This window comes from Squalius cephalus (assembly GCF_949319135.1).
Source record: "Squalius cephalus genome assembly, chromosome: 5".
NCBI lineage: Eukaryota > Metazoa > Chordata > Actinopteri > Cypriniformes > Leuciscidae > Squalius > Squalius cephalus.
Genome location: NC_137126.1, coordinates 2,819,742 through 2,846,501, shown reverse-complemented (window position 1 = coordinate 2,846,501; position 26,760 = coordinate 2,819,742). Strand labels below are relative to the sequence as shown.

At 38.1% G+C, this 26,760-nt stretch overlaps 1 protein-coding gene across 1 annotated transcript in view; it reads left to right on the top strand.

The window, feature by feature from the left end:
• Nucleotides 1–26,760, top strand: part of pappaa (pregnancy-associated plasma protein A, pappalysin 1a) — a 99,355-nt gene that overhangs the window by 31,341 nt on the left and 41,254 nt on the right. The window contains exons 9-12 of the mRNA XM_079872091.1: nucleotides 4,465–4,593; nucleotides 5,686–5,777; nucleotides 14,607–14,803; nucleotides 25,684–25,791. Coding sequence (XP_079728217.1) covers nucleotides 4,465–4,593; nucleotides 5,686–5,777; nucleotides 14,607–14,803; nucleotides 25,684–25,791 — 526 coding nt within the window. The remainder of the gene's footprint in view (nucleotides 1–4,464; nucleotides 4,594–5,685; nucleotides 5,778–14,606; nucleotides 14,804–25,683; nucleotides 25,792–26,760) is intronic.

Below are 26,760 nucleotides of genomic sequence, written 5' to 3'. Positions count from 1 at the left end.
TGGAGATTATCACGTGAAACGAAACAATATCCAATCAGAAAGTGAGATGATGGAAGACGGTCATTCTCACACACACACGCACACATGCAGGAAGCTGAGTGTTATAAGGGTTCAGTGAGGGATTAAATAGGCTAACTTTTTCTAAAGAGAAAATAAATACAATAAAGAATAAATTAAGACAATAAAGAATGAATATATTTCTGTATAAAAGGTTATATATAATGGTGGGTACAATGTTTTTTTTTTTTTTATGTGCATTTTCTGTGAAAATCATTCCAAACACTATCATCATAATTTCTTCCTGCATATCATCCGACATGCTTATTCTGAAGTCTCGCGAGCTTTTGTGAGATTTCCTGTGTTCACAGTTGAGAATCTGGTTGAAAATCTGTTTGTGTGTGGTGTGCTGTCTTTGTCACATCATGGCACACCACACACTATAGGAGCAAAATGCTTAAATCTAGGATTTTTTGTCCTCATGTTTGTGGTCTATCACATTTTGAAAATCTTATAAGATGTAAAAAATCTTTTGGTGTGTACCCAGCATAAGGAAAGTCACAGATGTGTGTATATTTGTTGACTGTTTAACAATGGCTTTGAGTGTCCCCTCCTTCCCTTGTTTAATGAAGTGCACTTAATTGTATTACTGTAAATGTGCACTTGAAGTTCACAGTCTTTTTTAAAAAGTAAGCTAAAGTGTGCTTCTTTTTCACAAGGGCCCACAGAGAATCTGAGCTTGGGCTCTTTTCACTTGGTTCCCGTGAAGGGCCTGCAGTAAATCTTGGCATCTACTAAGTAGCATAGAGGAGAGGTTATCTACTTTCAATCACTTCATTCAGTTTTACTGACCAAATGCAGATGTCCTCCAAGACTCATTTGAGGTGGACAACCCTCCAATTCACCCAGAAGCAGTGTTGAAGATGCGACTTGTGCTTGTTTACAGGTGTCCTCTGAGGGAGGAAACATGTCTGGCCTGTTTTGCTGGTTATCAGCCGCCGCAATCGTTCACCTCCACAATGCCGTGACCCTTTCCTCAAAGCCCAGTGCTTACTGAGCAAGTTTTGGTTACATTGTCTCAGCACAACTTCATCCCTCAAGACATCCCACATGGTTTAGCTTGAGTATAGATCCACTTTCCACTTCAGACTGACACAAGATCTGATGTCTCTTATCTCTGATCTCAACCACCACCAGCTGATGGTTCAAAGTGATAGCTCACGTGCTTAGAATCAGCACTAAACCAGCACTACACGATCTCAGGGTGTAGAAGGAGCAAGGTCGGATTGACAGAATTCCTGTAGTGTAAACTCTGGTGTCTTAGCATCCTAAACCTGACTTTTTCAGCAAGGAATGATCAGAATGCTGTAATTGACCACTGTTAGGAAGTGTCTGAGCTATGCTAGAAGCTATTTGCACTTTTATTGTGCATTAGGTGGACACCTTAAAGCAGGGGTGTCCAATCCTGCTCCTGATGGGCCACTATCCAGGAGAGTTTAGCTCCAACCCCAATTAAACACACCTGAACCAGCAATACAGTGCAAACAGTCGGACGAACAGTGGCACAGTGCTCATTCTTTAAATGCACAGCTAAACAGAAGTGTTTTGAGTCCGGATTTGAATGTGACTACCGTAGGAACACATCTGATCTCTTCTGGAAGCTGGTTCCAGCATAATAGCTAAAAGCGGACTCTCCTTGCTTAGAACCCTTGGTATTTCTAGCTGATGTGATCCTAGTGATCTGTTGGGTTTATATTCAGTGAGGATATCTGCAATGTATTGAGGTCCTAGGCCATTGAATGATTTATATACCAGTAATAATACTTTAAAATCAATCCTAAATCTAACTGGGAGCCAGTGTAAAGACCTGAGGACTGGTGTGATGTGTTCATATGTTCTGGTTCTGCTCAGCGTTCTGTATGAGCTGACACTGTCTTATGGTCCTTTTGGGAAGGCCAGTGAGGAGTCCATTACAATAATCCTGTAATCCTGCTGGTGATGAAAGCATGAACAAGTTTATCTAAGTCTTGTCTGGAAACAAAGCATCTAATTATTGCAATATTTTTTAGATAATAGTATGCTGATTTAGTTATTGCTTTGACATGACTACTGAAACTAAGGTCTGACTCCAGAATCACACCGAGATTCCTGACTTGATGTTTAGTTGTTTGACCCCTAGACTGAAGGTATGCGTTCACCTTGAGAACTTCATCTTTGTTTCCAAATGCAGTGACTTCAGTTTTGTCTTTTTTTAACTGAAGAAAGTTTTGGCACATCCAACTGTTGACTTCATCATTCAAATTCATTAAAATTTATTGTTAAGAGGAAAACCCCTTGAGATGTGACATCTCATTTTCGAGGGGACCTCAAGAAAAACATACTTCACATACACACATACATACATACTAACATACCAAAGACAAAAGCTCTCCACCACACCAAAACCACCCATATCTTCCCCAGTCCAACCATTAGATATTAGACAATAAACAGTTAAGGTCATTCACGTAGACAATTGAGGGAACAAAAAAATATATCAAGCATGAAGAAAACAGTTGCAGCTTGTATGCAAATAATTAAGAAGAGACATCTTAAACTGGTGATCAATGCATTGGCACAGGGAGTCAATGGGGCTGTAATCGTTAGGCGATAGGGCTAAGTAGATCTGTGTGTCGTCTACATAGCTGTGGTAAGAGATTTGGTTCTTTCTCATTATTTGGCTCAGTGGGAGCATGTACAGGTTGAACAGGAGTGGCGCAAGAATTGAGCCTTGAGGGACTCCGCATGTCATGGATGTCCACTCAGACTTATGGACAGATGCAGGGTCGTAAATGCCACACAGCACAAATGAATGGCATAGTTTTAGGGATTATTTGGTTTTATGCGGTGCCAACTTAAGGTACCAGAATAACTAAAAAAATGCCCCTGCACAATTAAACAAAATCTATTACAACTGTCGTGATTAAAGATAAATGTGAAATTAAATGAAAAGTGTAGAGTGTCGTATTGCATTTAGATCTGCTCATGTTGCATCAAATTTCTTTTTACGTTTTTTTTTTTTTTTTTTTTTTGCAGCTTTGATCATTATAACCAATTACATGCGTATCTGCTGATGAAGAAATTTTTGTTCAGAGTCACTCTCGTGAAGAACACTGTAGAATAAACTGTTACCAAATTTTCTTCTAAAACGTACTCCAATAAACACCGTTTTATGTATCTAGTTCAGTCATGAAACTCTAGGGGGTGCAGGCTGATCGGTCCTTTACCTGCAATCTGCAAGCAATCACATCATTACTGGATGGCAGAAGCTGATTGGCCTCTGCTGATCCTTTCAGCCAATGAGATTGCTTGCTCAAAATGTAAATAGTCTGGTTCACTGGTTGTCAGCTTGTCCTGCAGCGGTTCCTCTCAAAACCCCTCCACCTCCCCAGCTCCACCTGCCTAAATGTTTTTTTTATTTTTTTTTTTAGATTATGGTTTTGTGGGTATTAGCTGTAGCAATAATCAACAGCAGCAGCAGAGTAGCAGAACTAGTCCGCCAAGGCCAAATACATTAAGAGTGTGTTCACACTTGGCATGTTTGTCTAGATTAAAATGAACCTTGGTGCGATTGCTCTGGTAGTGCGGTTCATTTGAATAAGTGTGAACGCTGCCATCTGAACCCTGGTGCGCATCAAACAAGCGGACCGAGACACTGAAACGATGGGTCTCGGTCCACTTCCAAACGAACTCTGGTGTGGTTCAAATGAAATATGAACACGGACTAAAGACATGTAAATGAACCGAAGACAGGACATGATGTCACAAGATGCGACCCTAAAAAGGACAGAATGCTCAAGCATACCTGTTTTTTCTCGTCATAGTGGCGATGTTGCCCATCACAGTTCAGTACAGGCATCAGAACCGCGTCTCCTCGCAGTAGATCTTCATGTGTGTGTGACGGAGGGATTGGTTTTAACCACTTTACACATTTTATAAGCTCTCAGCTGGTCAAAATATCATCATATGTAAGCTACGTACATGTGAAATATACAAATTATACAATCAATCAGGTTGTGAACATATCCCTTTGCCTTTAGGTTCAGTATATTTAAATTCGGTGTTAAAAATGGCAATATGAAAGCTAAGCTGACAAGGACTTACAGTGTAGGCTGAGATACTTACATTAATAATTACATGTTGTATGTCGACTCTGAGCAGGATTAATCAGTCTGTGTGAATAAACATAAATGCCATGTCAAATGCAGCTTCTGTTCCACCTTTGCAATGTAAAGATTGCTTTTGATGATACAATTTGATTGGTTGCAGGCAGCCTATTGTATTTTGATTTAGTATTTAATTATTTGACATTAAAATAAGTATTTGACTTTAAGAAGAATCAGTCCTAGTGACAAATATTGCCACTCAATGCAAAATTACATTCCTGACAGATGTGTGATGTTTTTTTTTTGTTGCATTTTTCCACAGGGATGTTGAGTATGGTGGTGTGTACACATACCAGGTCCAAACCGTCTCCAGTCGGAGCGAGAGTGAGCCATCACCTCTGTTCACACACCGCCTCGGAGCGCCGTACTGTGGAGACGGTCTCATCCAGAGGTGAGATTGGATGCGTTTTAACAGCCTTTAGAGCAATGGTTCTCAAGCTTCATTAGTCTAACTTGATTCTCTTAATTAACTCTTTCCCCGCCATTGACGGAAATTTCCTGGTTTTCACTGTTATACGGTAGGGGGGCGCTATTACGCATCTTCTGAAAGAGGACTGATCTCCTGATCAGAAGAATCAGAAACAAGCAATAGCATATGTAATCATATGCATTTGTAAAAATAACGCAATCATCAACATTAATTAGCATATAAATCAAAACTGCCTAATGTTACTGAATGAAATGTCGACCCAGGACGAGCTATAGGACTGTGAAGCTTTAGGACTCGATCTGCATTTGTGTTTTGATCATCGTTCTGAATCCGATCAGGATGTATTGTTTGACAAAAACAAGATTTTCTCAGCTTTTTGCATAAAAAAAAACTTTTTTTGCATGTTGCTTTTTTATGAAACTGACCCACATTCAAGTTTTGATAAAAAAAAGAATGCATAAAAGCTAGAATAATTTTTTTGTTGTTGTTGTTGTTTAAAAGCAGAGGGTCTGTTTTTTATTTCGATAAATTGCATGTTCAGATATGACAACAAAATATTCTGGGGCCCATGAAAATTTTGTGAAAATTATCAAAAATGTTGGCACTGGCTGGCGACTTAAAAAAAAAAAAAAATTCCTGGCTGGGAAAGAGTAAATCTAACTTTATTAAAATGCTACAAAAATCATACAAGAACCCCCTCAACTACGATTTTATTAATTAACGTACAGTTCTTGAAAAATCTGGAATCACAAAATGAATTGTGGTTAAATAGCTTACTTATATCAACTCTGCTAGAATCTGTTAATATATTTTATAGTTATTGGATAGTGTGGGTCTTCCGAGTCAAAAAGATTGAGAACTACTGATTTACAGGATCATCACATTAACCTTGAGGCTCATCCACTGCCTCAACAAAACATTTTGAAGTTGTTGAAAACATACTGTCATATATCTACTGCACGAGGAGGTCCATGCTTTTAACAACATAGATTTATATCCACCAAGGGAAATCATCATTATTATGTTTATTATGTATGCATTGATTTATTTCAGGTCCCAGGGAGAGGAATGTGATGATATGAACACTATGAATGGAGACGGCTGCTCCAGCCACTGTAAGAAGGAGCCATTCTTTAACTGTATTGGTAAGTGTGGAGAGAAACCGTAAGTGCATCAGCAGCTCATTACAGCCATCTGTCAAAAGTGTGGCACACTTTTACACGCACTCAATGCTGTACGTCAGTTTTGGTTGACGGTTTTGCGAGATGTGCCACTGTCTCACTCCGGGGGAAAAAGCATCTTTGAGAGCAGCACTTTAGGAGTAATAGCTTAGCTGGGCTCTTTTATTCACTCCCTCCAGAGCCAAAGATATTTTTTATCGCAAGCATTATGACATCCTTGTAAAATCTGTAAGACATTTAATTCATAACGAACACACTAACAGATTTGTGAAGGATGCCTTGGCACCTTCTCCTGTTCTGTATTATTACTAATAGAAGGCTTTCCAGTTTCTGTTTTTATGGTCGAGTTTGACGAAAGGTTACGTCATTGGAAGACAGCAGTAGGGAAATTTAGTTTACTTTTAGACACAAATGCAAAGCCTCTCATAAGTGTAAAATAGACACCAATACTGCTCTTGATACACATTAATGACACCTATTCAGTGTTCAGCGCAACAAACACCCGAAAGCAAACGTGTGAGTGGAAGTACTTACTTAATGTATTTCACATTGTTAGTCAATCGCAACTAGCCTGGCTAACGTCAGACCTCTTTCTCATTGAGACGTGGTCTGGGAACCACATGTTCATTTTCTCGTATTTGAGGCGTGGTTTACGAATGCCCAGAGCCGTTTACAGAGCCGCCTATTTGATCACAAAGGCCAGAGAGGGGGTGTTTATGAAAAACGAATGTAACTAATAAAATGGTAAATGTACTACCTTTCAAAAGTTTGGGTTAAAACATCGTTGTTGTTTTTTTCACTGGTCAATTTTGAGATTTCGGCCTATTTGTCTTCAATAACATGTCTTCTTTCAGACTTGTGGTGAAAAAAAAGTCACATTTAGGTCTTTATTTTCCTACACTGTGTCTGTTTGCGTCTGTAGATTTCTCCTAAATTCAACAAAAGTTGGTGTTATAAATCAACATGCCGCTCCGCGATCGCTGTCTCACATATACTGGCGGAAAGCTCTCTCTCTCCTGTACAATGTTGTCGGATCCAAATGTGGCCATTTCCTTTTTATCAGCAACCAATCGTGAAAGTACAATGGGGCATTTAACTCTTAAAGCGAAATCTCATTGGCTGATGTCAATTTCTGACAACGTGATTCTGTTTGTGTGTGTTTTTGACAGTTTTTGACTGTTCAGTTGAAGGCCATAAATGCTGTTATAAGTTTTGATGTTTTTTAGGTGGTTTGTATTGTTGTTGCTAATGCTTTGATAAGATATTGTGTTACAGTTACAGATACAGATACAGTTTTTATGATTAATGGAGTGATAAAAAGAGATATCCAAAATCCCCTCTGTAAAAACCTTTGACGCTAATATGTCAACAAAATGAAACAGGAATTGTGAATCTGGCTTTATCCAATGTTCAGATTTCTCTTCTGGAAATATATGCAAATTAGCACATATTTAATGAGATAATACCTAATTTGCATATTTAAACTTAAATATTCTAAAAACTTGTAATACAAAAGATATTTGTCTTAATGTCAGTAATCAACTGGGCAAGTTTCATGCTGATATCTATTATTATTATTATTATTATTATTATTATTATTCTATTCATCTGGGGTCTCTCCCCTTAAGTAGGATTTTTTTAAAAGAAATTAATACTTTTATTTAGAAAGCATGCATTCAACTGACCAAAAGTGACTGTAAAGACATGAAAATGTAAAATAAAAGTTGTTCTTTTTAATTTTCTATTTGTCTATTTTCAATAGAATTTTCTATTTCTTTTGAAATTTTTTCTACAAAAATATGAGGCAACATTCAGAAATGTTTATTGAGCAGCAATCGTGTGACACTGAAGACTGGAGTAACGATGCTGAAAATTCAGCTTTGATCACAGGAATAAATTACATTTTAAAATATATTAAAAAGGCAACAGTCATTTTCAAATTGTAATAATATTGCACAATATTCCTGTTTTTACTGTATTTTTTTTGATCAAATAAATGCAACCTTGGTGAGCAAAGGGGACTTATTTTAAAACGTGATTCCTCTTTGTAGACTGCTAGTGATAGACAAGCACCATTTTCCGAATATCAGGCATTGCACGTTTTTGTCCGAGAGTTTATTTCTACATTTGCTGCAGGAGCCACATCTGTGTGGCAGCTTGAGATATTTGTTTTTGTGTGGAACCATCAGGCACCATCATGAATGAACCGTTTGTCTTTCTGACTGTGCAACTGATTGTTTTTTTAGCTGGATTCCGCTGAACCAAAAGATAGTGTTTGGTTTTCCTTATCTCAGTATTGTGTTTGAATTAGGTTGTCCAGAGACAGTAAATTGCTCGTCTCATTGTATCTGAGGAATATAACGATATTGCGGGTACGGTGTGGCACAAACGTGCATGTGGCTGTGCGTGAGGCCACGTGAACGCTAGGCGTGTGTGTGTGTGTGTGTTTGTCCCCCTCTGCAGCCCCTCGTTTCAACATCAGCAGAGCTGAGCAAAGGGGAGCTCTGGAATTTATGTGAAGGCTCGGGCCAACTTGGCACGGCATGCCTCCGTCCTCCTTGCTGGAAACCCTTACACTGAGAGACAGACAGACAGATATCCCTTTATCACTAAATATATGCTCATTATCACTATTTTTGTCTCCGTCTTATTCTGTACAGAAGTAAATTGTTCTCAATTATGTGCTCAACTGACACTGCTTGTTTAATTGAGTAACACTTTACAATAAGTTCCCATTGTTTAAAGTGCTCCCATTTTTTTTTTTTTTTTTTGATATTAACTTTGATTAAGTGTGTAATATAGTTGTTTGTGAATGTGCAAAGATCAAAGTGCAGATAAATGGAGTTATTGTCTCTCAAAAGAAAGAAGCGATTCTGAACGGCGTGAAACGAGTCGTAAGTAATTTCAGTCTTAATTCCTGCTTAAATCTGCATAATGCCAGTCCGTGCTCTTCATTGCCAGTGGACAACATCAACTTTGACCCTGAAACACTGTAGTTTATCTGAGACTGGAAGAGTTTGGTTCGTGTTGTACATGTCGAGAAGACGCTGTTTTCTGCTGACAAAGCAAATCCACTTTGATGCACTTCTGAAGGATGAGGACTCGGGCTCGAATTGATACAGTAAAACTGTTCGCATGTATCAAAAGCAAAATTAAGATTTGGTAATGGGCGTTTGGTTTCCGACACACGCTGTAAGGAGCCGACCAATCACATCAGCCTGGGCCGTCTGACCAATCAGAGCAGAGCAGGTTCTCAGAAAAAAATAAACCAAATCCTTCATCGAAACGTTTCAGACACTGTGAGAAAAGAGCTTAAGCTGCAATGTATATTATGAGAAAATTAAAGTGTTGCATGCATGATGCATGTACATCTAATATAGGAGACCTCCAAAACAAAATTAGAAGCCTTTAAAATAGATGCACTTTGAATTACAATGAGCAATACAGACAGCGAACATTTTAATAATGTATTAGTAAATGTAGAAATTAACATTAATGCTTTAGTGTTGAAGTGTTGTTATTGTTTGTTCATGTTAACCAGTGTTGCCATTAAATTGTTTAAATTAGTTTTAAAATGGTTAATTTCTTTACATTTTTTGAAATGTTCTCTTTCTTGGTGTATTATGCACTGTTTTTATAATTCGTTTTATTTGCACCACTAATATTCAGTTTGTTGAGAAACTGCCAGACAGACAGAGTAGGAGTGGATGGAGACACAATGTGGGAGAGAAAATGTGATTGGAGAATGTGAAATAGTGAGAGACGAACAGAGGAGGAACGGCTAAAACACTTGAATGAGGAACAGCGGCTCCAGGGCCTGGGAAACTCATCCCAGATATCCCAAAACTCAACAGCTCTCCTGTCTGGAAAACCATGATGGATCCGAAAGCTGAAGAATGCTGCCTTCGGTGGTAGGAAGGCATGAAGGCACATCTGAAACCAATGTTTGAGCAACATCTTGTTTGCCAAGATGCCTTCATCTGCTCGGATTCTGACGGCAGCGTAGATCCAAAATTAACACCCGTCAGTGGCAAATCTGAGAAAATACTCTGCAATTGATCGTTCGCAATGACCCACCCCCTTTAGTTACTGTTGCTATGTCCGACAAGCCACGCCTCTCTCACGCCACACATGTTCTCACCATAGACTGTAAAAAATATGGACAAAGCGTCTGTGACGTCACCCATAGACTTTCTGAAGAACGGTTTTGAAGCCATTTATGGGGGGTATGGGCGGCGCCATCTTGGAAAATCTTGGGAAATCCTAACCCCGCCCACCTTCTGGCCAATCCATATATGGGTAAAGGACGCAGCGCGCGTCACTCAGCTCGCTCTGCTACTCCGGTTATCTCTGTGTATATTTTAGGCAACGAAATATGTTATAAAACACCATACTAACTCTTTTCGTTTTCATTTAAAGAAATCTTAAACATTATAGCCACACAAATGTGGTTCAGGCAACGCGTGATTATATTCACTGCATATAACGTTTGCCTATTTATAACAAAACAAAATATAAAACACACCTGCCTCTTTTCGTTTTAAATATAATATAAAAACATTAAACATTTTAATATGGTCCAGGCAATATGTGCATTTGTACTAAACAACAGATTTTGCAGTAAACAACATTACAGATCATCTTCGTTGTATTAACATTTAAAATGACAAAACTCAACCCAGTCTCTTTTTGTTAAATTTCAGTTTTATCAATATTAGCCATTATAAAAGTATAAGTAAAAGGTACAAGAAGCTATACAAATAAAGCAAACAATTCAGTCAAACATACAAAGTCAGCTCTCTAGTCTAACCATACAACGGTAAAGTTAAATAGCTTATAAAGTTATGAAACTTAACTTAGCCCTCAGCCAGAACGATTGGCCAGGGAACAAATTATAGATTCACGAGACCAAAGATCGCCCGTTAGATATACACAAGACAAATTATATCTCATGTTTAACCACTACAGAGACACCAGAGTCAGCGGCAAACGTCAGAAGGACTAGCCGAGGAAAGGCTGTTCCAGGCGGGGTACATGAGCGCCGAGCGCCCGGTCATCGCTGGATCTCACAACTGGATAAAATTTTCATAAATCTTTAAATAAACCACAGATTTGAGCTTTAAACAACTACATTCTCGCCTGAAAATCTCTTAAAACTACATTTCATGATACAGAAACAGTAGTATTATATTTCAACTGTGTAAAAAAATGGCGCTTATGTTGTCATTCTCCTTGGTGCAGCCTATGCTTGTTATCAGCTGTCAATCAAAGTTAACCACGCCCTTATTTGTCATACATTTTATATCTAAATACTATCTAAACTAACGAGTTAGAAAAAAATTCACCCCCCTCACAGTTGTCAGGCACTCGGAACCTATCGAAAAATACAATAAAAGTCCATGGGACCAACCTGTAAAAACATGAATTTATGCTGTGAAAACGGACATTTTAACATGGGGGCTATGGACATTTGCTCCCTTTTGGGACCTGCCCCTAGCGGATTTTCAATGTATTGCAGTTTTTCGCACTTCCGGGTAGGCTTCATTTTTCAGATTAGAATGTTGCCGCTTGGTTCTCACGCAGTGAAAAATACATTGCAGAGCAGAGAGGACACTGACAACACGCTGACAGACAGGACAGACCAGCTTACTTTTGATATGAAACAAAGTCTCAACTTTCAAATTTGATCATTTTGTAAATAAATTTAAACAATAAATACCGTTTTGTGGCTCATTAATGTGTCTGACAGATCGATCAGTTAAAGCTGCTCGTGAACTGATCATCTCTTCCTTCTAGTTCGTTTATAGCATCAAATAAACATGAATGAACATAAGAAGGAATGTTGTTTTAACCGCGGAAAGACGTCAGTACACTCGTTTTTCAAGTTCAAATCCTCCAACGTTAATCTACTAACTCTCCTGACTGCTTTGTCGGTAAAAAATGGCGGATTCGGCGGATTATGATTGGTCAGATCGCCTGTCAATCAAACTCCCTGCAAAGGGTCAATTGGCCGGTAACTTTATTAGGACCTGCAGCATCATGGATTTAAATAGTATTTGAGATGGACAATCTGACTCTGACTCTTGTAAATTACGTGAGCGTTTCAGATCAGAAATTAAAGCCTGCTAAATAAAACATCTGTTGCCATTCTTTACAGCTCCATGTGCCGGCACACATGTTGATTTTTTTAAGTGAGTCCACTTTCATTTTCTTCTATGACATGATGCTGTAAGTGTAACAAAATGACCTCTTTTTGTTTGTCTCAAAATGCAAAATAGAGTTTCATAGCTAGTAGAAATATTTATTTGTTGAATTCACTCATCATTGGCTGGTGTGGGTGTGTAATTCACTGCCTAATGATATCCAGCGATCTCGTGTGCGTTATAAGAACACAAACAAGGACATTAGAGTTAGCCAAAGCTAAAAGGAAGATGGAAACTAGAATACAAATACATTCTCATGGTTACAAAACTAAATGAAATAAACAAAGCTATGTAGTTTTAGTAAATTATATATAGTATATTATAAATTAAAAACTTTTTTAATTAAACATGATATGGTAATAAAGCTACAGTTGGGCACAGAATTCACAGGATTTACAATATATATATATATAGCCTAAGTTTTTAATGATTTTTGCTTGATTTACACACGTGGTATGTTTTCAAGTCTTAGTAGTAAACTTGAATAGATCATCACATATTTTCAATTGACTTATACACAAAATCACCACCGTCTCTACCTACATTTGAACAAAACTGTCTCACCTATAGGCCTACAGTCACCGCGATTTTGCCAAGTAGGACATGTTCCATATTTTGTTGATCCTGGAACAGCATTCCTGTCTGAAAATTTAGTCCTAACCCTATACATACTCCTAAACCTAACCCTAACTTACCTCTAATATCAGAGGGAAATGATAAGTGAATAACACTGATGTAGAAGCACCAAACCTGGTTGTAAACTTATATATTTTGCTGTTTGCATCATGTAAGCAGCTCCATATGTGTGTCTTTTCTTCTGTAGTAAACTCGCTCTGAAGCTCACCTGATACACTCGTGATGTGAAGCGCTCGGGAAACACGAGTCTGTGAAACACGAGTCACGATAAAAGAGCTCAAAGACTCGTAGAAGCAAGTTAAAATGGCATGCCTGCTTCGGCTAATGCATTTTTATCTCACATTTGCTCTTGATCGGGTATGTGTAGGTGGAACGTTATTTTTAAACGCGTTAAGCATTCACTTTTTTGTGCTCTCACCGGACTTTCAATTTCTGAACTGCTGTGATGCGTATAACATCCAACATAATAAAACACTGACAGATTCACTTTCTGTTTCGAATAACACTGAACATGCTTTTAGCGACACTCACTGATCTTTGTGTTGCGGAAAGAAGCAGCAGCGTAATATCGTTTTGCATGAATTTCATTTAAAGCAATATACTCACGTAGTGCAGTAGACTTAACTTTTAATTTAAATTTTTCTTCATTTTATGAAACATTATTAAATCCAACTAATTTTAATGGTACTTGTAGTTTAAAACAGGATACACTGCAAACAATGCTTTTACTTAGTATTTTTGTCTTGTTTCCAGTCCAAATATCAAAAAATTCTTAAATCAAGATGCATTTACTAGATAAGTAAAATTAGATAAGATATTATGTCTTGTTTTCCGGGGCAAAATGAACAAGCAAGCGAAAACAAGCAAAATGATCTGTCCATGGGGTAAGAAAAATAATCTTAATTCAAACAGAAACAAGATTATTTTTCTTACCCCATGGACAGATCATTTTGCTTGTTTTAAGCAAAAATTCACTTCATTTTGATTTATTTAATCAAACATAACTACTTTAGTAAATGCATCTTGATTTAAGAATTTTTTTTGATATTTGGACTGGAAACAAGACAAAAATCCTAAGTAAGAAAAGCATTTTTTGCAGTGTACCTTTTTCAGATGTTGATGGATAGAGTTGAGTGGTGCATTTTAGCCTGGCCCATAAGAACTTGAGTATAGTAACAAGTATATCATGATATCCTTACATTTGAAAGCCATTAAAATAATGAATATTGATGGGATATATCGATATCAGTATATTGTGTTTAGTCATATGATCACACATTAAATTTGACTATATGCAATATAATGTTGGAGGGACAATGGTATTTAACGGATTATGTTTTTTTTTTGGTTTTTTTTTCACACACAAAACCCCTTGCAATAACAGCTGTTGAAGATTACTGCCAAATTATCTCAGATGATAAACACTACACACAAAAATTGTGTTTGCCATTTGTTAGCGAGAGAGAGAGAGAGAGAGAGAGAGAGAGAGAGAGAGAGAGAGAGAGAGAGAGGAACCAGACTTTGTGTACAGAATCATAGTGTGAAAATAACTTAAATCTAATCCATATTGGTATGAATAATTGGAAATTATATTAAAACTACATACAAAACTAATCACCTTAAATAAAAATGTCATGTGATTGATCTGCTGAAAGAACAAATGTATAAATGTCACTAGTTTGCAGCATATACCGCTGTGATCTTTATTTCCTCTAATTATTATTCGGATGATGAATATGTAACTGTGAGGACAGGGGTTTTCAATCTGCACACGGAAAACAAGAGAAGACTTTCTTAAGTTCAGGCTTTATTCACTCGTCATATTACTGTACTTTTCCCATAAATATTTTTGTTTAAATGTACAGTAAATTTAGTGTTTGTTTGATGCTAACATGACAAACCTGTCTTTCTGAAACATGAATATGTACACGTGTTTGTGTGTGTGTGTGTGCAGATGAGCCGAGCATGTGTTACTATTATGACGGGGACGGCGTCTGTGAAGACTTCGAGCGGGAGACGGGAGTGAAGGACTGTGGTCTGTATACACCGAATGGTTTTCTGGACCAGTGGGCCACCACAGTGGAAGTGTCCCATGAAGATAGGCTGTACTGCCCAGCCGACGTGGCTGCAGGATATCCTGCTATTACTAAGGTTTGTGTCCACCTAGATTCAGCCTTAAAGGAACACGCCGACTTTTTGGGACTTTAGCTTATTCACCGTATCCCCCAGAGTTAGATGAGTCCACACACACCCTTCTCATCTCCGTGCGTGCCATAACTCTGTCTGACGCACCCACCGCTAGCCTAGCTTAGCACAAAGACTGGAGGTAAACGGCTCCAGCTAGCATACTGCTCCCAATAAGTGACAAAATAACACCAACATTTTCCTATTTACATGTTGTGATGTGTATAGTCACAGTGTGTACAAATAACAAGGTCACATGAGACACAGCCATCTTCTAACCGTACACATACTGGGAACTATATTCTCAGAAGGCGAAGCACTGCTACTTGGGCGGAGGGATTTGCTCGCAGCGCCTGAGAAGCCCCGTGGTGAGGAGCAGAGAGTTCGCTCAGAGTTGGAGTAAATCACTCCGCCCAAGTAGCAGTGCTTCGCCTTCTGAGAATATAGTTCCCAGTATGTATACGGTTAGAAGATGGCTGAGTCTCATATGACCTTGTTATTCGTACACGCTGTGACTATACAAATCACAACATGTAAATAGGAAAATGTTGGCGTTATTTTGTCACTTATTGGGAGCAGTATGCTTGCTGGACTTTTGCTCGACTTTGCATTGCCAGCGGTTGCGCAAATGAACAATTCTCATTGACATCGAATGGTCGATTTGTTGTTATAAATTGGGGTCAGTTTGAATTATCTTTAGATTCTTTGAACATTCATGGACGAGCCACAGTCTTTTCACCTGCTATCTGATACATGTCGCTCACAAAAAAGACACCCAATACCCTAAAATCTACACCATTCATAATTTCTTATATTCTATCATGCATGAATGTATTAAATACAGTATATTAATGTGAAGAAAATGGTCTTGTTCTAAAACTATTCAAGACTTTTAACTCTGTAAAGCCTGACATATGAAATCCTTTTTTCTTTAAATGGAAAAGTTTACTTGACCTTTACGCAACATATTATATATTTTCCATGTGTGTTTTTGTTGAGTATCAAATATGATCCATCAGGCTTTTGGGGAGCGTTCATCTCTCAGTCATCATTGCATTGCATTATATGTTTTGCCCTCCACAATAAAAACTAAACAGGATCGATCATAAAACTAAGCATTGAAATGTCATCTTACTGTTTATTTTTGATTATGGAGGGCAAAACATATAATGCAATGCAATACAATGATGATTGAGAGATGAACAAATAAACCTCCCTCAAAAGCCTGATGGATCATATTTCATACTAAACTCGCATAAAAAAATGATGTATGAACAGTCAAGTAAACAATAAGGCATGTGGTCGATTGTGAGCTGTTTTTTCTGCAAAATTGGGCCTTTTGGAATATCGTGTGCAAAAGATGGTCCTTTTCATGTAAGAACATTGGCTTGCCACAAATACTTGCCTCAGTTCCTTCCGTAAGACTGGAGATAAAATCTCCATAGCTGAGTGGACCATAAAGATGTCTGTGAAATTACACGCCGACCTCGGTGTCAAACAGTCCCGGCCTGTTTCCTTCCAAGAACACACAGCGTAAAGTTTTGCTGAGGAATGGCTGTTTCCTAAATTATCCAAGAAATTAACCATTTTTCCAATAAGTAGAATACATTCTGAACATGTTTCCGTGGGTCGATACTCCTGAACATGAAGCACACATGGCTTTTTCCTCATCTCTTAGAGTGCCATCTGCCGTCTGTAGTGCGGCCTGAAGTCAACACAACCCAAGGCGCATCGGCCAGGGCTGTTTAAAGAGCCTTCAATACTTTGAAATGCTTGTGTTGTTTTGTTTTCTTCGGCTGTTTGTTGTGTCCTCTCCTTCAGAAAGGGTTCTGACATGTCCCGTATACCTTCAAGGGCCCGTTCAGTCCTGTAGGGAAAGGAGCGTAGCCGATAGGGATCTGCTGGGATGTTTTCAGAAGACGAGAGAAGGAGAGGAAGAGTCTGTGTCTATTTGCCAGAAAGAACAAACCAAAATCTTTAGGTCATTTTTATTCACTGAAAGCCACATCTGAAGACTTACACACTGTAATGTCTCTGCCCCCCCCCCCCCCCCCCCACCCCCCCCCCCCCCACCCCCCACCTGACATTTTAAAGACCGTCTGTGTGTCTTACAACAAGAGAGAACACAACGCCTTTTCTTCTGTGTGGCCTGGAAGAGATGCTCTTGATTTAGGTCATATACAGTAACTCTAGCCCATTTTCATCCATTTGAACTCTAATTAACATTTAATACCAATTAATCACAGAGATTCAGTGATCTGTCTTCTACATCACGAGTGCAGAGGAAGCGTAAATTATGAGAATGAGTTTCAATTAAAGTAGTTATCTTGTTTCGGGTTTCACCCCTTGGATTAACAATTACTCTTCGATATTCATAATCTGAGCTTGTAAATATTTTATTTCGGACAGTATTTCCTGAGTAGACTTTTTGGACAATAGCTGTAATTATTCCAATATCTGTAATTACTCCAATTGGCACATTTTGAATTGTAAAGCAATATTTAAAAATTAAGATTATTAATGTATAGACATGTTTAAATAAATATATACTGTATATCTTTAATATACCAACATTAGATGTGTTAACACACACACACACACAAAAAAACCATTTTATATATACATATATAATTATTATTTAATTTTTTATTAAACTCTTGACGTTAAATAAAGCTTTCTAAACATCATCATAAAAATGCATCATTGTAGTATCTCAGTATCTTCGTTTACTGTAACTCTCGACAAGTTCAGATTTCTAAAAACATGCACATTAATAAGAGATAACAATGCGTTCATTCGATTTGAACTCAATTTATTTTTCCATTTATCATTTATCATTTTGATGGCATTATTCGTGCCTCTCTGAATAGGGTATTCAGCTTCGGGCACATCCCTATTTTGCATAATAATATAATAGAATGCATGCAATGTGTGTGCTTGTATTTTGTTACCACAATGACGTAAAAACGATTATAATTTGGCAAGTGTTTGCAGTTGCTTTTATATATAGAACATGGTTTCCTAAATACAACAGTGTGTGTTTGAAAGCATAGGAAGAAAGTCTTCGGGTTGTTACACACACCAGCTAATCGAGCATCGGAATTACTGCTGAATTATTTAAATAATTACCTGCTCCTAATTTTACCTGTCTCCTGGGCAAACTGCAACCGGGATCATTTGAGGTACTTCATACACCTGGCCAAGCACAAATGGGACTCCGCTGTAATAATGCTTAAACAGAACATCTTGTTCATGTAGTGGCACCATTAGGATTCTGCTTTTAGCTGACGCTGGTCCGGAGGGAATTCACCAGTTAACAGTAAGTAAGCACATGTTAGCATAGCGAGGTCACATAATGCAGCCAGCTGATCCCTAAGGCGCCCCATGTTCCTCAACGAGCGCTGACGCAAACTCCATTGCCCTGGGGGCGTAATGACGGCATACAGGAGAGCATTGTGCTGCTGGAGTCTGCGTGTGAACAGACTCTACCGCAAAACGCTGGCAAGGTCTTGCAAGGTGGGAGGGTCAGATGAGTCACGCCCATTTCTTGTTGGGTCACTAATCGTCTTCAGCAATGCTTTGATTGCTGCAATGTGGCAAGATAACTTTGTGCAGTCATCTCTGTGCAACTAAAAAAGGCGCCATTGATTCCTGTAGCTCAACCAGTAGAGCATGGCGCTGGGAATGCCAAGGTCGTCGGTTCGATTCCCAGGGAATGCATGTAATGATAGAATGCATACATTAAATGCGACGGATAAAAGTGTCTGCCAGATGCATAAATGTAATGATTTGCCATATACTGTTGAGTCTTCTCCTGCTTCAATTATTCCAGATGGTTTCCCCATTAAAGACTGGATTTTAAAAGGCAACCTCCATTTACACTGCTGGCTGTTAACATGTCAGGGTTTTTGGAAGCCTGTTGAACTAGGGCTGTTTATGTGATGTGGAGTTAGCTCACAGACGGAGTGCTCTTGGGAAGCCATTGGCCAACCACACATTTTCCTTGTTTGCCCACAGAGGCAAGAGCCAATGCTTCAGGCCTGACACCCTAGACGAAGCCGTACCCGGCGCAGTCCTAGTCCCAGTTATGAGATCAGTGCTGTCATAAACCATCTGGGAGAAGTTGATATGGCTGAGGTTGCGCTCCCAACACATTCCCCTTATTCTGTGGCAGATTTTTGAGCCTTGCTGCATGGCTAACAAAGGATGTTACCCCACATGGCGAATGTTGCGCAGGGTTCCCTCATGTTGGGATGGTGGTTTGAACCTCACAAAGGTCTCTCAATAAATAGCTTGCAGATGTTTATTGGCTAGTTGGCAAAGCCTCGTCTTATTTGTCCCAATTTTGCTGGAAAAACAAGTTCAAGTTTATCCAATGTGGGCAGGGAAAATAAACAAGCAAATATGCAAATAGATTCCAAATAAGAAACATTCATTTCCCTTGAAATGGTTTGTGTGAGGAAAGTTCTTTTGCAACAGTAGAGTTGAAAGTCTTTAAGCTTGGAAAACAAAGACAAAATGCCTCTAAATGTTCACAGTGACTCCAAAAATGGCTCATTTTTTAATAGTTAGCGTGAACAACTGCTCAGTTGCACTTTTCATGCATATCACCATGTAGCAGATCGAGGGAAATGCTCTTCCTTTGAGTGATCTTGCAAAAGAAATGATTTTTCCCTCCAAAAAAAAAAAGCATTTTTGCTCAAAGACAAAATGACACTTAATACCTAAAAAAAAAAAAAAAAACAGCTTCTGGTTCATTTAAGCCGCACTGTTAAAGGGGGAATTCACCGCTGGCAAGATGGGCTTTAATAAAATGTGTCTGTCTATGCGGTAGAAACTCACTGCTACATGACTAGAGAAAACAGAGATAAATGGCTGTGTTGTTCATTTTTTTGCCCAAAACTTTAACTTTTGCACTTTTGATTCTGGAACCGACTGTTTGTTGATCTGACTGTCCATTGGCGGGAATACAAACATGCAGAAGTTTGATCTGTGGTTTTAACAAAAGTTGTCAAAAGTCCGGTGGATGACGCAAAATTATGCATTTCGTGTCATCCGATGGACTTTTGCTGGCAAAGGCTGTAAATGGGGATATCTGGGTCCAGGCAACACAGAACAAGAGTGCATGTTGTTCATTTATAAATACTACCGACAGTGTAACAATCCAAAGCTGGTTGCAAATCTGCAAACTAATCCTTTAGTCAAGTGATCCAGGGGCTGATTTGTTGCCAGGCCGCACAGCTGAATGTGTTTTTGTTGCACCGAGAAGCGTGGGTTCCTCTGAGAATTGAGGTTTGCGGTGACTGAGCACTTTGTTTTACCTTTGCAGAGGACACCTGTTGGATATCCACATCTTTTCTGAAGGATTGTTGAAAACATGCTCTCTTTTGGTGCAGCAAACATGGACACTGGTGAACTTTGGCAGGCCTTAATCAGTAGCTTAGTTCACATTAGGGGTGGAACATCTTCCCAAAATTACATATCACAATCTTATAACAAACAATCACGTTCCACGATCTGAATCACGGTCTTCCCAATTTTGAGAATTTCCAGACTGGAACAAGCCTATGGACTTTGACTATAAAATTTGCACAATTTAAAATGCAGTACTGCATTAAACAATCAGTGGTCAAAATATTCATTAAATATACATTGATTCGTATTAAAATACTAAAGTTATTCAGTCAAAAACTTTTGCGATTTTTCCTTCTAAATGTCGACAAGAAACGATTGCGACATGACGGCGTTTCCATTAACCGATGTTATGCGACTAAAACTGAATTTTTTCCTCTCGCGATAAGTAAAATCATTCCAAAAACCATGGCAATGGACGTTGGTAGGTTTCTGTACTATATCCCAGCCACTGCACTGGCCATTATTATCAATCGAAGGAGACGTATGTGTGTTTTCCCAGCATTAATGGTAAGGAACGACCCTTATTATAGCCTACTTGTGAGCGGCACATATGAGGTGTTTCTGGGTGTTTTTCCCTCAGATCTGCTTCGAGGTCTTGATTGTGGCATTTCTTTGACGTTTAGAATCCATTATTCCTGTAATTCTTTTGTCTTATGATTTTAATAAAGAACTCTGTCTCGTATGTTGTCCAAACATACCGTGTCGTCTACGTCAGGTGACCTGTAAATGCGCAAAAACTGCTTCCAGTGCAGTTTTGCGAAATATTTATTTTTCGAATTGCCTGAAAAACCACATCATGCGAGCGTAAAAACTTTTTTTGCGATAAATGGGAGTTTTTGCGAAATTGACGTGTTCCCATTGGGCGTATTTTCAATTCGCAATTTCAATTTGCACAATTTGAAGGGTAATGGAAATGCAGCTACAGACAGCAGCAGGGATTTATTAGGCTTTAAGACCGAATGCATGGATCTAAAATAATGACACGTATCTGATTTCTTTCCCAACTGTTCATCCACTCAAGACATAACCAATACAAATACTTGCCAAGGCAGACATTTTGACATATTTCTGCATATATTTGATCGTTTAGGTATTCCTAAAACCTCAAGTATACTCTGCTCTTCCGTGTTCTGATCAGTCTCTTTTGCAGTTTTAATACGCTTTTTAAAATAAAGCATGTCCCGCAGTAGACTGCATTTTTATGACAGTCACGTTACATGATTTGACTGATCTGGATGTTAAGTTTAGGCTTTTAAGGAGGGGAGAAAGCACACTGCTTTAAAGGAAAGAAACATGCATTGAAACATGCATTTAAAGGCATGTGGTACAATGATCATTTCATCTTGATTATCATGCTTTCATAATCGTCGGAAGCCAAAATCGAAACCAAAATTTGGTTCATCCCACAGATGCTAAATTGTTTTTCAAATGCGTCATCACTCATGAAAGACATGATAGAGACACATGATATCATTTGGCCAGTCAGCAAAGCCATCCAGTAGACAGTCATTGCTGTATTTTAGCATTATTATGAGGACATAAAAGATGTCACAATCTCTATGACTCGCCAAAAAAGTACATTGTGGGCGTCTTCAAGATCGATCACGACATAAAATCGTTAAATTGCCCACCCCTAGTTCACGTTCATGCAATTTTTAATGAAGAAGAGGTATATTTATTTAGCTTGCTGTACATGATGGAGGGTTCAAGCTCAAGACTCCAGCCGAGCCCGAAGCTCCCCCTAGGACTTTCCTTAATTGTTTTTTGTGGTAACCAGCCAAGGAGGTGGAGTTGCCGGAAGCAGGACAGAAGTAAGCAGCGGCTTCTACGCTGGTTCATGCACTGATTGATCAGACTGCGTAAACATGTCCCTCCCGAACGTTTGTTAAGAATCCAATGAGCCCATGTGGAGCCTTTTAACGTACACTGGAACCTGACGGTGTAGCCTTAACCGAACTTTTGCCGAGTTTTGCCCATGCAGTCTGCGGAGAGACGGCCTCCCCCTGTGGCTCCCAATGATTCCTCTCCATTTCCCTTTTATCTTAAGTGGTGATTTACAAACAAAATCTTGGGGTTTGGCTGTGGTTCTGTGTATATGTGTCTGTAGTAAGGTGGTGTTAGGGGAAACTACACAGCTGGTACACATTAGCTCTTGGACACAATTATCAAACCATCCCAGGCTTACTTTGTTTTCAGGAGTGAACGCTTGAGGTTGTTTGCTTGTAGTTAAATCCACATCGAAACATCCAGTTGCTGGGTCGACCCCGGAGCTGGGTAATAAGTGCAGTTTTTCCGCATGTCGCCTGCTCCGTATAACACGGTGTGGGACGTGGTGACAAACACATCCGCAATTACATCACAGCGCAGAGACTGGCCCGGCAAACCGCACCGAGTTGAACTTTGCAGCTGTCAGTGATCCACCGCACTGACAGGACCGGCCTCACTGCACAAAAGATCTCAATTAAGTTTTTTCTTCAGATCGGTTTTCCTCAACCGGCTCCGAGCAATGAGTGTTGATTTTTCCAGCTCCTTTTATAATTTACAGCCTGTCCTCACATTCCAGTAACCTGTGGTTTGAGTCAATAAGTTGTAGATCATTTGTTTTATTGGTTTATTTAGCCCCTCATGCTGGGCTATTGGTGGGCCTTTCCTGGCGGTGGCGTTGTGGTTTTACAGTGATGTCACAGGCCTGCTATGCATCCGCAGGGAGACTTCCACCACCCACTGATAGGTAGCAGTTACTCCACTGATCTCATCAAACCAATGATAAATACACGTGGATGAGCCCAGCCAGTCTGAAGTGTTGTACCTTCCCTTGTGAAAAACAAGAACACTTTAGCATATTTTTTTTTTTTAAAGAGTACTTTTTAGTGCAAACTGCATGCAATGTTTTCGGGCACTTAACTGCATGTTAAATGCAATTAAATGAAAATTTATTACAGTTTAAATTTATATTAAAATGCAATTTGCCAAACTTTAGAGCGCTTTTTGCACCCACTTCAGTTGTACTTATGCACTGCCAAATGTACCAACAAACATTTATGGGAAACTAAAATATACTTTACTGTTATGTCATGTATTTAAGTAAATTTGCCAGTTATTCATTTATAAAGATGAAATTTCATTTTAGTACATTTACATTATATTAGCTTTAAATGTACAATTGAATAACATTCTACAGCACTTAAGTACTTAACATGTGATTTAGTATGTTAATCAACACTTGTGTACTTGTTTAAGGTATGGCAAAAGATTATTAAGACATAGTGATTTAAAATGTACTTTAAATTCAAACTTTTAAATTAACATTATGATAGTGTGCTTTTTAAAAGTGTACTTAAGTGTGTTAAGAAACATAGTCATGAAAGTGCACTCTCTTTAAGTACACTTAAGTGGCTTTTTATTTCATTAATATTATATTCACCTTTATAATAGGTGTCATTAACTACTATATACTTATTGTGTTGATGTATTGCAAAACACTTTTTCTGCTATTGAGGTGGGATACTGGTAAGGATAGGACAGGTTTGGGGATTGGTCAATTATTAGAGATCGACGGATATGTTTTTTTTTTATATATATTTTTTTTATAACCGATACCAATACCAAATTACATAATATATTAAACCGATATTTATTTATTGTTTTATTTCTGTTTTTGACAATTATAACAACAGCACTGAACTGAACAAACTGTTTGAACAAAAAAATAAATAAAAAGATTATACCCGATTATGGGTAAATGCTTAAATATCGGGAAAAATATAGGTAAAACTAATCAGGTATTGCCTAATTATAGGTATCTAGTAATTATTGGTGTAATTAAATAAATGAATTACATATGTCATTACATGCAGGTATGTTTCAATGTAAGCACAATGTAAAAACAGTAATTGAACTACACGTGCACATTCAATACAATTAAGTACACATCTTTTCCACAAAGGCTTTCCATTACACTGGCGTATGATGTTTATCCATTGGTTTGAAGGCTTTTTGCTTTGCACAAACATGGAAAAAGTGCATTCCGTGCATTCTGGGGAAAAAGTGCCACCTGCGGTTGCAATACTTGGAAATGCAATATAGCTTTGTTCCTTGAGGGACCAGATCATACATGACACATCAACAGATCTCTTGGTCAGATGCTTCATTATTTTTCCGGTTTCCATAGTGTCTCCAGTTACATGTATCATATTTCATATGGTCAGGAGATTGGGCGAAACATGGTGTCCTTGTCTAATGCCATGATGTTTACAGCTCTTTTTTTTAAGTGAGGTTCGATAAAATCTCTGTATTCACAGTATTCTCAAAACATTACACAATGCAGATTATTTTAGGGTAGACACTGTTTTCTAGAGCTATTCACCTACAGTATGTCTCTAACAAACAACACTGATACCAGCCACACGCTTCCTCCTTACCAGTCAAAAGACGTGTTGAAGACTGTAAGCTTAACGTGGTCTTTGGCCCTTCATATTAGAGAGAGAGAGAGAGAGAGCAAAACATCATATTGCTAGAAAATTAAATAAATGGCAGGTTTGTGTGGTATTCGTAATTGAAAATCATATACATCTGGAATGGCATTAAAGTGAATGATGACAGAATTTTAGTTTTTGAGGAAGAAGAGTTTGTCAAGACAAAGCCATCTATTTGTCACGGTCATGTTTAGTTCTCTGTCTAGTTTATTTTTAGTCTTTGTTGTCTCTGTGTTGTGTTTGGTCGTTTGGTTCATTTAAGCGTAAATTAACACGGCAATCGCGCTCAGATCCGCACCAAAACTATTCATTTCAGCTGTACAGCAACTCTAAAAGAAAATAGTGTCATTGTTCAGCTAAAGTCAGTTCAGTGTTGATTCAGTTCCATTCTAAAGATCAAGTTTTAAATTAGTTTGTTTCATCTTTAAAGTATCTCTGCAGAAAACAGCTACAGGTAAAGCCACAATAAGCCCGCAGAGCTAACTTGATCCATTTTGATGGATGACGCAGAGAAATGTAAACAGGTGAACTCTTACCAATAAGAGGACAGTTTTGCTCCCATGTGACTAGCATAAACACATTTTGGTACGCTTTGAAATGTTGCCTGACTCAAACCAAGAAGAAAATGCAACATTGTAACAAATGAAGTCCCTTTACTGAACAAAGCAAACGATCTACCGGTTTGAAAACGCTCTTAGTTCTAGTCCTCCAGTAGTCGTCATGGTTTCTCATTAGTTCACACCTGTTTCCTGTTTCTGTTGATTGACTTCCTGGTGTATTTAAGCCTTCTGTCTTCCTCAGTTCCTGGTGTTTATTAAATATTATTTCATCGTTTTTCTGCGTCATGCATGTTTGTTTGGATTATCACTACAGCTAAACAATGACACGTTGAACGTTTACAAAAGTTTAAAAAGCTTCCACTTCCTGTTTTTGTTTGTTTATGTTTCCTATCGCCAGACATGCCAGTCCAAGGTGTTTGACCTCTCTGATGGAGTGTCTCAGTACGCCTGGTTTCCATGTGATCAAGCTCAGGGTGTTTCCTGGTATCCCGAGTACACGTTGAAGGTGAGATTTTTATTTTTTATTTTTTTTTATCATTATATTTGTATTTGACATGTTGGGAGATTTCAAATGTAAATATGCTTCAAGCCAAAGTAGTTGATACATTTCAGACTGTGAGCTGCTGAGGTATAAAGGTGTATTAATTGATTTAAGGCAAGACACCACAGGGGAATAGAGTAATAATAATCATAAAAAAAATAAAAAAAAATAAAAATGTTTTTAATGTAATTTCCCAGTTAATTAATCACAGTACATACAATTTTGTATCACAAGTTTTAAAATGAGGCAAGACAAGTTTATTTAGCACATTTTCATACACTATGGTAATTCAAAGTGCTTTACAAAAGGAATTCAAATAATCACAAAATAAAAGCAAGGAAAGTTAACAGTTATAAACAGCTATGAAAGGAATTAAAAGAGATATATGATACAGTTATAAAATGAATTAAAAGAGTAAAAAGATGATACATAAATAAACTTCTCATCTTGCAAAGCACTGGTGTATCATATTTTTCATAACTCCCAGTTTTACTCTGGGATTTTCCCAAGGATGATTACACCGTGTCTGATAATGATATCTAATTAAAAATGCACTAATATGCATTCATTTTTAGAACAGAAATCTGAACATTGGATAAGTTCAAATTTTATTGTCATATTGGAGTTTTTATAGTGGGGATTTTGGTTATGTCTTTTTATCATTCCATAAATCTGACAATACAGTCAACAGGCAGGAAAATAAACACATTTTCACCACATATTTTAGAAATAAAATGATATATGGACAAACCACTCCATACAAACCATATATATTTGGTGTATATACAGTGAGTGTTATTGAAGTGGAGATTTCTGGCTTAAACCTTTAAAGATTGTTATTGTTATAAATCTACAGATGCAAATATATAAATTCTAGTAGAATAAATTCTTTCCACTAGTCTGAAAGAAGACGTTATTGAAGCAAAATAGTCC